Raw genomic sequence first — 15832 nt, forward strand, 5'->3', positions numbered from 1 at the left:
ATGGAGTATATTGTGATATGGGTGGAAAAGTTGAGACTGAACAGATATATGTGGTAAGTGGTGATAAAGGTGATTGAATAGATTGCATGAATGGGCAGGTAAATGGTTTAGATAGGACTGGTTGTAGACCTAAAATGAATTGCTGTGTTTGTTTACAGATGCCAAAAGTATCAGAAATAAGGGAGATGAAGTGGTTTCATTGATTGAGTTTATTCGCCCCAAAATCATTGGAATAAGTGAAACAGTTGAATGAAGATAATATTCTAATGGGAATGGAAATGGAAGGATACAGTATTTTTCATGAGGATAGAAAGGACAGAAAGGGAGGGGGAGTGCTGCTGATGATAGCAGTGGAATTATGTCCACATAAAGTAGACGTGAGGGAAATAGTGGCAATGGTTATGAGGAAGTGTGGTGTAACGTGGAGGTTGAGAGAAAGATATATTTAGTTGGATGTTGCTATAGGCCTGGGAATGTGGAGGTTGGCAATGAAGAAATGTATAAACAACTTGGATTAGTGAGCAAAGGAAGGGTAATTATTATGGGTAATTTTAATTATAGCAGTATAGGTTGGAATGAAGAGATAGCATTTGGAATAAGGAAAATGAATTTCTCGAGTTCTTGAGATATAACTATCTCAGGCAGCACGTAAAGGAGGACACGCGACGATCGAGAGTTCTAGATCTGGTCATTTCATCAGAGGATATAATTGTGAGAGGGGTTTCGTACTTTCCTCCAGTTGGTGAAAGTGATAATGAAGTGATCACCTGTGTTGTGGCTAGTCCTCTACACTATGCAGACTTTTGTGAGGAAAGGATATATGTGGAATTATAAGGCTGGTGATTATGACAAGCTTAGGAGACAGTTATAAGGAGTTTGAGTGGTAAGGAAATAAATGCTTCATGGGAACTGACAAAGAAATACAACAGCATTAATGGGTGAATGTATTTCGAAGGCCAAAAGGCTGAATAAGATAGATGTAAAATGGATGAATGTGGAGCTTAAGCATGAAATCTGGAAAAAGAAAGTACTTTGGAGGAAGTACAAGATGAATAATGGTAACAATCAGTTACAAGTGTATAAAGAACAAGCTAAGAGAGTGACTCAGTTAGTAAGGAAAACAAAAATGCAGTATGAGCAGAAATTGGCAAATAAGGCAAAGAAAAACCCTAGAGAGTTTTTTTAGATATGTGGCAAGTAGAAGAAAGAACAATCATAGTAAGATGATGTTAATGGATGAAAGTGGTGGAATGGTAACTGCTCCAGAAGGCATTGTTGAGGTACTCAGTGATCAATTTTAAGGGCGTTTCATCCTGATTAGGGTGGAATCATGGGGAACTTAAGTGTAAAGGACATAGGAGAGGATGGCTTAATTGTGAGTGAGCAGGAGGTATTTGAAGAAATAAATAAGATTGATATCAATGAGGTGATAGGATTTGATGACATATCAACACTCATCTTAAGGGAATGTTCCAGGGAATTGACAGTAACATTGGTTTAATAAGAATCTTACAACAGCACAGGTTCCAAGGGAGTGGAAGGAGGGTAAAATTGTTCCACTGCATAAAAGTGGTGATAAGGCTGTAGCTTCAAATTATAGGCCAATCTGTATATCTGGAGTTGTGGTGAATGTACCACAACTCCAGATGGTGAGAAGTTGGATACAGAAATGGGCTTATAATAGCAGTATTCTCTGTGGTTTTCAGCGTGGGTTTGTTAAAGGGAGATCATGTTTTACTAACTTAGTTATGTATTATAACAAGGTGACAAATACCTTTGATAAAGTAGTGCACTTGGATTTTGCAAAAGCTTTTGATAGACTGCCACATGACAAACTGTCAAATAAATTGAAACAGATGGGGTTGGATAATAGACTTTTGAGTTGGATCAGTGACTGGTTATCAGATAGGTATCAGAAAGTTGTATATGCTGGTGCAGTATCCCAAAAGTGAAAGGTCAGTTTTGGGAACATTGTTATTCAGTTTGTATGTTATTTTATTGATATTGGTATGGGTTTAACTAGTGATATGCAGCTGTTTGCAGATGATGCAAAATTGGGGAGAGCAATGCAGAGTCAAGCAGATGTTATGGCCTTACGGAGGACTTGAATAGATTGCATGAATGGGCAGGTAAGTGGAACTGTCAATTCAATGTTGCAAAGTTAAAAAATTAATTTGAGCATTACTTTTTCTAGGCTGATACAAGATTTATGTGCAATAATTGATAGCAACTAATTTCTGTATGCATTGATGACATTTTTCTTTTTTTTTCTTATGATCAAAAATATATATATATCTGAATGGAAGTGTCTATTATTTGCAAACAACAAACTATAATTCTATGACAAATGGATTAGAAATATAAAAATATACCATATATGTTTAGTCTATACCCCTATTTAAACTACTGCTACACTGTATGTACTGTAAAGAACTACGCATTTTGTGCCTGCTTAGTAATGCTGGCTTTTTTCAGATTCAGCCAAATATGTGAGTTAATCCAGTTAAGCATTCTCCAAAGAGAGAAGGATTATCACTCAACTGTCACTTTATTAGGAGGATGCTTAACTGTTTTAACTGCAGTAAGACAAGACCACTCTTCACAAAACATAATCTTCTCTCTTAGGAGAATGCTTAACTGGATTAACTCACATTCTTGGCTGAGTCTTAAAAAAGCCAGCATTACTAAGCAGCACAAAATGCATAGTTCTTTACAGTATATACAGTGTAGCTGTAGTTTAAATAGGGATATAGACTAAACTAAAGATCTGGCTTGATGTGCTAGGGTTGAAATAATACCAAATTTTTGCAGAGGGTAGTGATGGGAAGAAGCATGAAGGTATCTGTCTGTGTGAGTCGGTTTTCTAAAAATGAGATTTTTATATTATCAGTGCATCTCCTAAGTTTTAAGTCCAGAAAGGAGAGACAGTCGTTGGATTCCAGTTCGAAGGTAAAATTGATATTAGCACATCAAGCCAGATCTTTACTTACAGATGAAACAGAAATTGAAAATGAACTCCATTTTCTTAAAAGGACTTTTGTCAACAATGGTTTCTCTCTTAAAAAGATTGATAAATTTTTCTCTTTCCATCGCTCTACTACTGAAGATTCTTCTCCTCCAGAGCTTTTCATTGCCATACATCATACTCTCTCTTCCCAAAACTAGCAAAAATAGCAAAGATTGACTGTCTGATAGGTATCAGAGAGTTGTGTATACACCTTTCAAAGTATACATCTAAGGTATACTTTGAGGGGGTATATACACAACTTGCATCCCATTGTTGCCTGCCAAATTTCCGAACCTTACACTTTGCAATGTTGAACTGATATTTCCACTCACTTGCCCCAAGTCCTCCTTTAATGACATAATGTTTGATTCCTCATTCTTCCCAGTTTTGCATTATCTGCAAACAGGTGTATATCTCCAGTTAAACCCATCCCGATATCATTAATATACAAGTTAAATAACAATGGCCCATGAAACAGATCTCTTTCTTTTCTGGGATACTGCACTCCCCAGACACAACTTCCTGATATCGCTCTTACAGCCAGTTGCCTATCCACCTCACTAATCCAGCATCCAATCCCATCTGCTCCAAGTTGGTTACCAATCTGCGGTGTGGAAATCCAGCAAAAGCCTTTGCAAAATCTAAGTATACCGCTATATATGTATCTCCCTTGTCCAGTACATTCATCACCTTGTTATAGTAAGTTGGTAAAGCATGGTCTCTCCCTGCTGTTATCAACCCACTTAACTGCAACTTCAGATATACAGAGCAGCATATAATTTGTAGTCTTATCTCACCACCTTTGTGCTTTAGAACAATTTTACCTTCCTTCCACTTATTTGGGACTTGTGCTCTTGCAGAAGCAGCAAGAGTTTAGCAGGGCTGAGAAGAAAAAGAAGTAGATGGTCCAAGTTAAGAATTGAGATCATGTGAATAAATAACAAAAACAAGGTAGGGAGAAAATTATGTACAGAGACTCTATGATCAAAGGAGTACCTAATAAAAGGATAACAAAATTTTGTTTTCCTGGTGCAAAACTTAATGCTATTAGTACATATACAGAACTAATGAAAGAACTAATTGTCTTGGCTGGCACTAATGATCTCAGAGGTAAAAAGTATTCTGTGAGAAAGGATGTGAAGGAGTTGTTGGACAAAGTGATAAAGAAGAACCAGGAGGTGAAAACTATAAGTCTCCTGCCACCTTTTCAATTTCTTGTTTGTCCTGTGAAGAATGACATGCAAGCATGCTTTGTCCTTATTTTGATCCATTTTGTTTTCTTACATTTCCACACATTCAACATTAATTCTGACATCAACGTTTTCCATTCTACTGTCGATACTGCCTACTCTGCTAACATTTGCTCCATTGTCGCCACCCAATTGGCACTCACTCTTGAAACATTGAATACACAGCCCCCCCCCCCCCAATTTTGCTCTCCTTCCATACATCCTTTAACTTTTGCAATGTGTACATCTCACTCACTCACTGGCATGCACACGCGTACACACTGTACAAAATCATGTAAATTCAAATCACACAACAATAATTTCTTATTATATCATTATCAGTTAACAAAGTTTGCTTATGCTGATTATCCTTGAACAAACTCAGCTCTTTTATTTCTGGTACTCCTTGCATTAGTATACATCATATTAATACAAAACGCTATAGAACTACTCCTAGATCTAAATTTAAAAGTACCTTAAGTTATAACATGGCTACCATCAGTTCAGAGTAAATGCACACTGCACTGATGTAATTAAAGAAAACTGTTACAAAAGACAAAATGATATATAGTTTATATTTCAGCATATCTGCCTAATTCTTAAAAGATATCACCAAGGTAAGTATCATATTATGCTTTTTGATACTATAAAGATACTGTAAAAGATTTTTATTTTATTTTTTGTTTTGTTTTCTGTGCACCAATTTTTACACTGCTGTAGACTTTTAGATAATCAAAAAAATGGTAGATGCATTAATCTGTTAGTTATAACAAAACAGTTGTATTAAATATCATTTCAGTAATGAATTTTATTTTCCCCCCTTAGCGCGATGCAATGTATAACATACCATCCTTCAGTTTGCTGACAGAAAATAATAATCTTCTATGTGAAATACCACCTGATGGATTAAACCTTTTGCAGTGGTGTTTAAGATGTGGCAGCTTTTCATTGTACCAAAGAAATAAAGAAATAGTATGTTTTTTTATTGTTATTTGCTGGTTAAAATTTAATATTATAGTATTTGTTTAATTTATTGCTAATAGATATGATTATTAAATTAAATTTTGAGTAAAGAATTGAGTCATATTGTTAAAATAGTTTTCATTTGGCATTGATTTGATTAGAATTGCAGCTAAGACTATGAGGTCAGAATGTGTTTGTCAATGGCACATGTTTTTTGGCTATTTTTCCGTTTTGCAGGATTAAAATCTCCACATCAGACTGGCTAACCCACCTTCAGTTGTGTACTCCTTATAATGGTTCTTCATATTCTAGATGACATATATATAGATTTGAACCTAGATCTTTACCAAAGGTCAAATTGTTTTAATTGTTTAGATAGTTTAGGTGAGTGATATAAAAAATGCTCCCTACATTGATAGATTGAGAGCTTGTGGATTGCAAAGATTGGCTGATAGGCGAAGAAGAGGGGATATGATAGAAACATTCAAATTACTAAAAGGTTTTTATAGGATTGATGCAGGGGAAATGTTTCAGCTGTGTGATAGTGATGGAAGAACAAGAGGTCATCTCTGGAAATTAAAGAAGAGTGTGGTTAACAAAGGTGTCTGAACAAGGTTTTTTGCCTGGAGGGTGGTGAATGAGTGGAATTCATTGCCTGACTTTGTTGTGAGCTCTTCATCTGTAAATGAATTCAAGAAGAGATATGACAGATATTGTTTTGCTAGTTTGGGTCTCCCGCGATGAGTCTACTGACTCCATGGAGATACCCGTAATAATAATAATAATAGTTGTAAAAATTGTATTGTTTAAAATTAAAAAAAAAAAAAATAAATATATATATATATATATATATATATATATATATAAAGTCAATGTCACATATAATTCTTCATGCTTCATCAATAAAGCTTCAGTTTTATTAAATAAAATAATATATAAACTGTCCAAAATTAATAGCAATTAAGTTTCTAGTTACATGAAAAATTCAGATGTTTGAACTGCTAGAACAATAGTTCTCAATAATAGTGCATGAATTACTTCCAGATCATGAGCACTTCTCTTTCTTATTTCATTACTAAAAAATAATATTGTATATATTTTTTGTGTTGACTGTTATCAGAAGAAATGTGCAATTCAGCTTGAAATTAGTGATCATGCTGTGTAATAAAATTAAAGAGAAAACATTATTTTGCCATTTTTCATTTTTTTTAATTTTTTTATTTTTATTTTTATTTTTTATAAGTTCATTGATTTGTTGCTTTAATATAGGGTTAACAAAAAAAATAAATTTTTACCAGTTAATTTTTTGAAATTATTTAAATTAATTAATGCTTTGCCACTTGTATTAATACAAAATGATGTTTAGTGGAGAAAACACACATCTAAAGATGATAATTAACTAAATTTATTTAGCTAATAGATCAGTAAGCCAATATTTTGCATTGTTTACCTTGGCATCTTCATTTGCATGAAGAAATATATATTAAGTACATGCATACACGTACACCATCAGGAAGACTGCAAATGCAGGCTGATTGTAATAGGTGGGTTCCTACTGTCCTAACTAGCACCCTATATGGGTGCAGTGGTGGAATATTGCTGAATATCTCAAAATGATTGTTTCCCAGAGAGTTTAGCTGCAATACATTTTGGTAATGTAATGCAACTGAATTTGTTTGGGTCTGGAGAATGTTGTAGTTGGTGGATTCCAGAAATAGTCTCTCTTGATATTTGCTTCTGTATAAGAAGGAGGTTTTTCACATGAATCCATTGAATGAAGTGATCTGTATTACTGTCATAGTCTTGAATGACTGTAGTGAAAATGGTAAACATAGATTCTGGAAGAAACTATGTTCATCGTTTGCTCCACTTCATTTGTTCATCATTTGCATCTGTCCTGTTTTCACAAAAATTTTCCCAGCATCCTCAGACATTTTTTCAGAATTACAACATGTCCCAATCAACTGCATGGTTGGTATTAAAAGTACATTTGGCCAAACCAGATCTGTCCTTTTTTTTTATAGGTCATCCACTGTTGATATTTTGTTGCTAATGTGGTATCAACACTACCACCTATTGGTGAGAGTGATCATGACATAAAGGTGAAACAAGAAATTGTTAAAAAGGGATATGTGGAATTATAAGGTAGGTGATTATGAGTGGCATTGTAATCAACTGGCATCGGTGCGTTGAGTTAATTAGCTGTGCAGAAAAGTCATTGACAGTGCATGGGAATTGATAAGGCATTTTGCTGGCCTGGTTGGCCGAGTGGTTAGCGTACCCACTCTTCAACCAACAGGCTGCAGGTTTGAATCCTGCCATGGGAAGTTTGTGATGGTCTTTAGGTGGAAGAAGAATGCCATCAACCAGTGTGAGATCACCGTCTCACTTATTAGAGGCCTGAAGTGACTTGAAAATTTTCCATGTTTAGTCTCTAGAGCAGGATTTCTGGACTATGTAAAAAAAAAAAAAAAAATTAAAAATACAAAAATATATATATAAAATTGATGAAAATAGGAAAAAAAATCCTAGCTCACCTACAGTGCAAAATGTACTATAGGTTTACAAATAACCTTTTGTGGGCAGGAGCAACCTAAAAAAAAGTGTCTGACGTGTACAATGCATAACAAGCATTAAGCAAATAAATAGAATGGGAATGAAATGGATAAATAGTGAAATGAAGCAATCAGTATTGGAAAAGAAGTTATGGAGGAATTATAAAATATTTGTTATCAGTTAAGGAGTATGAAGTAAAGGCTAGAAAGGTGACAAGCATGATAAAGAAAGAAAAAGTGCAGTATGAGAAGAGATTGACCATTAAGCCCAAGAGTAATCCATGAGAAGTCTTTCACTATATGGAAAGCATAAAGAAGAATAATTATGGCAGAGTGACACTTGTGGATAGTTGTCTAGATCTGTGAAATAAATACAAGTCCTTGTTATAATTCCCATGATTTCTCAATTATATTTTTTGAAGTGAAAATTTGATAATGATTCCAAACTTGCTCTCCAAATTTCTCTTCTGCAATTTTTCTTAGCCTCTTTTCTGGAACATTCAGTAAGACAATTCCTTAATTTTCACATTCAGTGTTAATTACCCTTTTTTATATTTGTAGATGCTTACTATCAGAGCTATACTCCAATCTGCAGAATTTGACTGAATTTCACAATTTCATACATTTCAGGCTGCATTTTCCAACTCAAATATTGATATATTGAAATCTTTCAAGGTATATTATTATTATCTGTGAGACCTCCTTGGAGTCAAGACTCATCGAGGTAGGTTCTACATCATTTACACCAGTTGTCATACTTTCTCTTAAACTCATTCACATTAGATGCACTCGCAACATCAACAGGCAAACTGTTTCACTGAACTTCCTGCTTAGCGAGAGGAAAAATCTAGCTCTCACCGCTTTTTTCATCAGTTGATTTCCACTAACAACACCCTTTCCGAAATTTATGGACCTCTATTATATTCTCCCACTCCTCTCTCTCATATTTACCAAGAGAAACTGGTATTTCATACTCTCATTCTGTCCTCATAATCCACATTCCATAATTCCAATATTCTTTGTTGTTATTCTTTATCCTTTCTGCCATTTCTGTATCCCTTCTGAACCAAGGAGACACTACACACAGTAGTCTGGATGCTGATGTATCGAAACCTTGTAAAGAGACAAAATCACATCCATATCCTTGCATGTCATTGTTCATTTCAACATCACAATTATGCTGTGAGTTGTATTTGCAATTTTTGCTATGTGACTTTTGAACTTCAAATTTCTATCCACTATCACTCTAAGCCTCATCAGTTTTTTTCATGGTATAGTCCTTTGTAATCTGATATATATTTGTTTACATGTATTCATTGTAATACAATTTTTGGTATTAGGTTCCAAGAATAGTTTATGAGAGTTTTTGATGTAATTGGATTATTTAATAAGCAAACTGAGTTGTTTATTTTTCATCTGGAAACATGCTGTAGAAACTTTTGGAAAAAGCTATACAGACCCCTGTGGCACATCACCAGTGATCTTCTTCATTTGGGTCATTTCAGACAAATTATGGAGACTACAACCATGCTAGAAATAATTACTTTAAATTCCCGACATTTTAGCCCTCATAGGTCATCATCTGGAGCAGCATTTCCCAAACTATGTTCCATGGAACACCAGTGTTCTGCAGAAAGTGAATAAGTGTTCTGTGAAAAATTATCAAAATTAATATGAGCCTGTACTGGTTTTAAATGCTGCGAAAAGCTCAAACATGTTTGAAAATCAGGCGCTCTTCACTTTGTGTGTGGATTGTGCTATTGAAGCCAGTGCCTGCTGGCCTTGACTCAGCCGCCCGCATTTGTCGACACCTCCAAGCACTAGTGAAGTATGGAGGTATCTATTCTAGGAAACAAGCGATCACAATCAAGGTCAATGCGATGTGGCCTGGCATGCCTGTAGTGTGCACTATTGCATTTTTGCAATGTAATACAGCCTGCTTTGGTGATAGTGTGTGTGCTTAGCTTTACATTGAATACAAGACCGATGATACTCGACTCTAACCAAGGTGTTCCATTAAAATTTCAGGATTTTGGAAGTGTTCCATCGTAGAAAAAATTTGAGAAACATCTGATCTGAAGTATGATGATGATGATGATATTCAGCCGGTTTTCAACCCACTATAGGGTGAAGGCCTCTTTCATTGAGGGAGGGTTGGGTCTACTATCCCATGGAGACAGTCCATCTTGGAGGAATATTTATTCTCTTGTATGAATGAAAGTATGAAGGTGAATCACAAACATCCATGCCTAGGTGGGAATCGAACGTGCAGCCTCTTGGCTGGAGAGCTGATACGCATATATACACGCACACACACATATATATATGTATAGTATTCACACACACGCATATATATATATATATATATATATATATATACACACACACACACACACAGAGACAAGCTATATTACATTTCAAACAGTATGCCAAATAGACAATGATTTGATCAATGGTTATTCTACTGGCCTGGCCTATAGTGAAAAAAAAAATTATTTATTTTTTCACTAGAGATCAGGCCAGTAGAATAATCGTTGATCAAATCATTATCTCTTTGGCATACTGTTTGAAATGTAATATAGCTTGTCTCTGTATATATATATATATATATATATATATGTGTATACTCCAGATGATGACCTTAATATGAAGGTCGAAACATTGGGAAATTAAAGTTATTATTTCTAACAGGGTTGTAGTCTCCATAATTTGTCTGAAATGAATGTTGATCACCATGAAACACTAAAAGAAAGGACTTTTTCATTTGGGATACCACTTCTCAATACACAACTGACTAATACTGTGTGATAGTCACTCACTTATCCAATTCACTAATCTATTATCCAATCCCATCTGTTCCAGTATAGTTACCAGCTTGTCCTGTGGCAATCTATCAAATCGAAGACCTTTGAAAAATCCAAGCATGTGTATCTGCTTTGACTAATGAGTTTGTCAAGGGAGATACACATATAAGCAGATTGTTAAAACAGACCTCCATTTAACAAATCCATGGTGTTCATCATAGAGAATATTGCTATTATCAACCCAATTCTTAATCCTAGCTCTCACTAACCTCTCCAGCACCTTAACAAAACCTCCAGGATATATACAGACTGGCCTATAATTTGTAGCCTTACCCTTACCTTTGTGAAATGGAACAATTTTACTTTCTTTTCAATCCTTTGGGATTTGTGCTGTTGCAAGTCTCTCATTAAACAGGTATTCCAAGACTACTATTAACCCCTGAAACATTCCTTGAGGCACTCAGTGATATATCATCAACCTATTACATTATTGACATCATGTTTACTTAATTCCTTATATACTACCTCCTTCTAATTCAACATTAGTCCCTTTTCCAACATGCCCTCTATGCCCAAGTCCCCTATGATGTCACATTCATGATGATGAAATGCTCTAATAAATTGTCCATTGAATACTTCAACTGTATCTTCTGCAGAAATTATATTCTTGTTTAATCCTTTATCCAAGATACTTAACATGCAAACAAAGTTTGCATGTTAAGTATCTTCATAACTAGGCTACTTGTATATAGGGACTAATGACTTCACATCAAATTATCTTAGTTTCCAATAATGCAAAACATACTATCTTTCAGATATATATAATGCTGTGCATTATGGAAAGGGCCGCCACCCAGACCTGTTTCTACCTTGATTGAGATCTTATTTTAAATTACCACCAAGTGAAAAAAAAATTCTACATATACCCTCTGCAGATGTTACCAGTCTGTCATTTTCATCCATTAACATCCTCCTATAATCATTCCTTGTTCTGCTTTTTATGTTGCTCCCATCCAAATCATTCCTTGTTCTGTTTTTTATGTTGCTCCCACCCACAAAAGGTTACTTGTAAACCTATAGTACATTTTTGTACCGTGGGCAGGCTAGAGATTTTTGTTTCTATTTTAATCAATTTTATATATTTGTTTGTATTTTTTATTTATGTTTTACATAGTCTGGAAACCCTGCTCTAGAGACAAACATTAAACTTTTTCAAGTCACTTCAGATCTCCAATAAGCAGGGAGGTGATCCCACACCGGGTGATGAGATTCATCTCCCATCTAAAGACAATCACAAACATCCATGCCCATGGTGGGATTTGGACCTGCAGCCTGTTGGTTGGAGAGTGGGTATGCTAACCACTCAACCAACTTAAGCTGGCCTTACTACATATTGAAAAAACTCTCTAGGATTTCTCTTGACTTGATTGGCTAATTTCTGCTTATACTACACTTTTGCTGTCCTTATCAACTGAATCATCTTCTTGGCCTACTCTCTATACTCCTTATGTAACTGATTATTATGCTTTATCTTGTGCTGTTTCCATAAAGTCTGTTTTTCCAGAATACTTATGGAATACTCTCAGCTCTTGCTGCTGTTAAATAGCTCTTGACTGTGCCTAGGCAGCATCTGTCTCCTTTTCACCCAGTTTCTCTTTCCATGCTATAGCTCAGTTGTCTCCTGTTTGTCATAATCCTTACAGTTTAACATATATCCTTTCTTCACAGAAGTTCTCACATAATTGGTTGGTTACTCATGGTCACTCTCACCAACTAGAGTAAGTTTAGACAGCCCCCACTCGCAATTGCATCGTCTGATGATATGAACAGATGTAAGACTCGCAACCATTGTGTGCCCTTCATTACATATTGTCTAAGATAGTTGCACATGAAGAACTCAGAAAATCCATTCTCTTTATTCCCTGATACTATCTCTTCATTCTAATCAGTGTTTTTATATTAAAATCATCCATAATGATCATCATTTTCTTGCTTGCTAACCAATTTGTCTATACATGTGGAGAGTAGAGACAAAAAATGTCTATACATTTTTTGTCTCTACTCTCCACATTCCCTGGTCTTTAGCAATATCAAACTAAATATTCCATCCTATCAACCTCTGTCTCACACGTACTACCTCACAACCATTGCTGCTATTTCTCCATTATATCTGAACTTTGTGTGGTTATAATTTTCCCGATATCAACAGCACTCCCCCCCTTCTTGCCTTTCCTATCCTTATGAAAAACATCACATCCTTCTATTACTGTTATCCAGTTAGAATAATATCCTTATCCAACCATATTTTATTTATTCCGACTATTTTCAGGCATATAAACTCAATCAGTGCAACTCTTTCACCCCTATTTATTTCTGATGCTCTTGGCATTCATAAATAATCATAACAATTCATTTCGTCGTCTATAACCAGTCTTCACTGCAACTTTTCCACACCTGCCCACCTGCATTTACATCCCTTATTCATATATCCCCTGATTCAACTACTCCCTATACATTAAAGAGCAAAACACAGGAATTCAGAAACAGGAATCAGCTACTATATGAAGGGCAACATGGTTTTGTGAAGGGTAGGCTGTGCCCCAGTAACCTGCTCATGTTTCTAATACAGTGTCAGTTGAGTCAGATAAAGCTAGTGGGTTTACATTGATACCACTGAAGTTTGCAAAGGCTTAATAAATTGCAGCACATGGGGGATGAATATAAAGTTGGTGAAGTGGATAAGAGAGTGGTTGATGAAGAGATACCAGAGTGTAGTTTATTCAGGAGCAGAGTCCAGAAGAAGGCCTGTGTCTAGTGGCATGCCACAGGGCTCTGTTCTTGGACCACTACTATTTAATGTGTACACTAATGATATTGGAAAAGATCTGAGAGGAATTTTTCAGTTGTTTGCAAATGACAAAATTGGGTAGAGCAATAGTTAATAAAGATGATGTTAATATTTTGCTGGATAGACTGGCAGTATGCTCAGTGAAGAATGGATGTCAGTTTAATGTGGCAAAGTGTAAGGTTATGCATTTTGGGGTGAAAAGATTACCAGCTGTATACCACATTGATTGAACTGTACTCCAGGAAATTGATGAAGCCAGATTCTTGGGAGTGTTAGTGGATAGGGAGTTAAAATTTAGAGGCATATTGCAAAAATGGCTAAAGCAGCTCATCAGATTACTTGGTTAACGAAGAATATCTTGAAGCAGAGACAAGCAGGTTATTGTACCTCTTTATAGAGCATTGATAAGACCCCATCTTCACAACTGTGTACAAATTTGGTCACCTGGGCTTCTTAGAGAGATGAGGAGGAGGTGTCGAGGATCCAGAGGTGAGTGACCAAAACAGTGTCATGTCTATAGAATGACCCTTATGAGGACAGGTTGAAGATTTGTGAGTTACAGAAATTGTTTGATATGACTGAGACACAAATTACAGAATGGTTTTTACAATATTAATGCACAAGAAATTTTTCAGAACAGGGGTGGTTTGGGGGAGAACTAGGGACCATCACTAGAAACTGAGCAAGAATTAGTTAGCAGGGGTTTCAGGAATAGATTTTTTGCTTGCAGAGTGGTGAATAAGTGGAGTATTTTGTCAGTCTCTTGTGGGTGCCATGACTGTGAATGAGTTCAGAGCAAAGTATGATTGATACTGCACTCAGGGCAGGCTCAACCCAGTAAGCAGACAATGCATTGCATCGAGGCGCCTTCATCAAGGGGTGCTGAATGTGAGTGGAAAAAATAAAATAAAAACACATTTTAATATATATATTTTTTTTTATTTCGTATCCAAACACAAGTGGTTCAGTAGTAAGTGGTACAACATGATTTACAACAAATTAGGATACATTACAATGAGATCAGCTTAGATTTGGTAGGTGAATTATACAGGGAATAATAATTAAATATGGAAAAAAGGAAACTATACATAACTTATATACAATAAATATGGTCAGATGTTCCTCCAGTATCTTGCACAATCAACTGCTCTTTCTGTGCAGGATATAAGGTCCTCTTTTGTACAAGGCGATGGAAGAAAGGGACAAGAAAGAAGGTGTTCCATGGACTGGGTTGTCCCACACTCACAATTGTCTGGGCCAGCGAGGTAGCCCCCATTTGATGAGGTTTTGTTTGCGGCGTCCTGTCGTTCAAAGTCCGTTGAGGTTTTTCCAAGTATTCCAGTCCAAGTGGGTACCACGTGGAAGATGTTCGGCTGTTGGAATACCAGTATTATTTTCAGGATATAGTGCAAGCCATTGTTGAAGTCTTGTCTATGGGTGGTTTTTAGTGGTTTAGTGTGGGCAACCACATGGAAGATGTTCGGCTGTTGGAATACCAGTATTATTTTCAGGATATAGTACAAGCCATTGTTGAAGTCTTGTCTCTGAGAGGTTTTTAGTGGTTCAGCAGTTGCCAGGAAGCTATTTTGGGATCTTAGTCCTTGGGGCACTGCGGTCTGGCCGAATAGTGGATGGCATTCATCATTCATTTGTCTGCTTCTTTCGTCAGCTGAGAATGCAGATCTTCAAATTGAAGTGGGGGGGGGATGCAATACCAGCCAAAGTATACAGGGCTTTTAGTGGTGTTGGTTTCAGGCATCCTGTAATTAAGCAGCAGCTTTCATTCAATGTTGGATCAAGTTTTTCAGCATGGCAGGATCTGGACCATACTGGGTGGGCATATTCAGCAGAAGAATAGCAAAAGGCCAAGGCAGAAGATCTCAGTGTGCTAAGGTCTGCACCCCATTTGGAGGAGGTAAGCTTTCTTAGTATATTGTTTCTTGCATTCACTTTTGCCTTTGTTTTTTCTATGTGTGTTTTATATGAGAGGGTGCGATCGAGAGTCACGCCGAGGTAGATTGGGTTCCAGGTTTGTCGTATATTAGAGCCTTCCCAAGAAATCTGTAGCTTCCTGTTGGCTTCCTTATTGTTAAGGTGGAAAAGGCCAGTTTGGTTTTTTCAAGGGAGTTTGGTTTTAGTTGATTGCTGGTTAGACTATTTAAGGCAAGTGATAGAGTAGTTTCAATAGGCTTGAAATTTTTTTCATTGAGTAGCTATGGCAAGGTCATCAGCATAGATTATATTTCTAGTTCCTGGAAAGATGAGGAGATCATTGACGTAGATGTTGAAAAGTAATGGTGATAACACACTTCCCTGGGGGAGGCCATTTTTTAGAAAGTACCAGCGGCTCTTCATACCCCCCCCCCCAAGTCCACGTAAAAGCAGTTTTCCAAGAGTGATTGGATCAGGAGGACAAGGCGATAGTC

At 36.2% G+C, this 15832-nt stretch overlaps 1 protein-coding gene across 3 annotated transcripts in view; it reads left to right on the plus strand.

Moving 5' to 3' along the window:
* The window catches only part of Parp16 (Poly(ADP-ribose) polymerase 16), a 142532-nt gene that overhangs the window by 43789 nt on the left and 82911 nt on the right, over positions 1-15832 (plus strand). For all 3 annotated transcript variants that reach the window (XM_090403659.1, XM_090403657.1, XM_090403660.1), the window contains one exon: positions 5062-5208. In XM_090403659.1, coding sequence (XP_090259785.1) covers positions 5062-5208 — 147 coding nt within the window. The remainder of the gene's footprint in view (positions 1-5061; positions 5209-15832) is intronic.

The sequence above is a fragment of the Typopeltis vanoorti genome, chromosome 14 (genome assembly GCF_054136105.1).
Source record: "Typopeltis vanoorti isolate ZY-2024b chromosome 14, IOZ_Tvanoo_1.0, whole genome shotgun sequence".
In the NCBI taxonomy this organism is placed as follows: domain Eukaryota; kingdom Metazoa; phylum Arthropoda; class Arachnida; order Uropygi; family Thelyphonidae; genus Typopeltis; species Typopeltis vanoorti.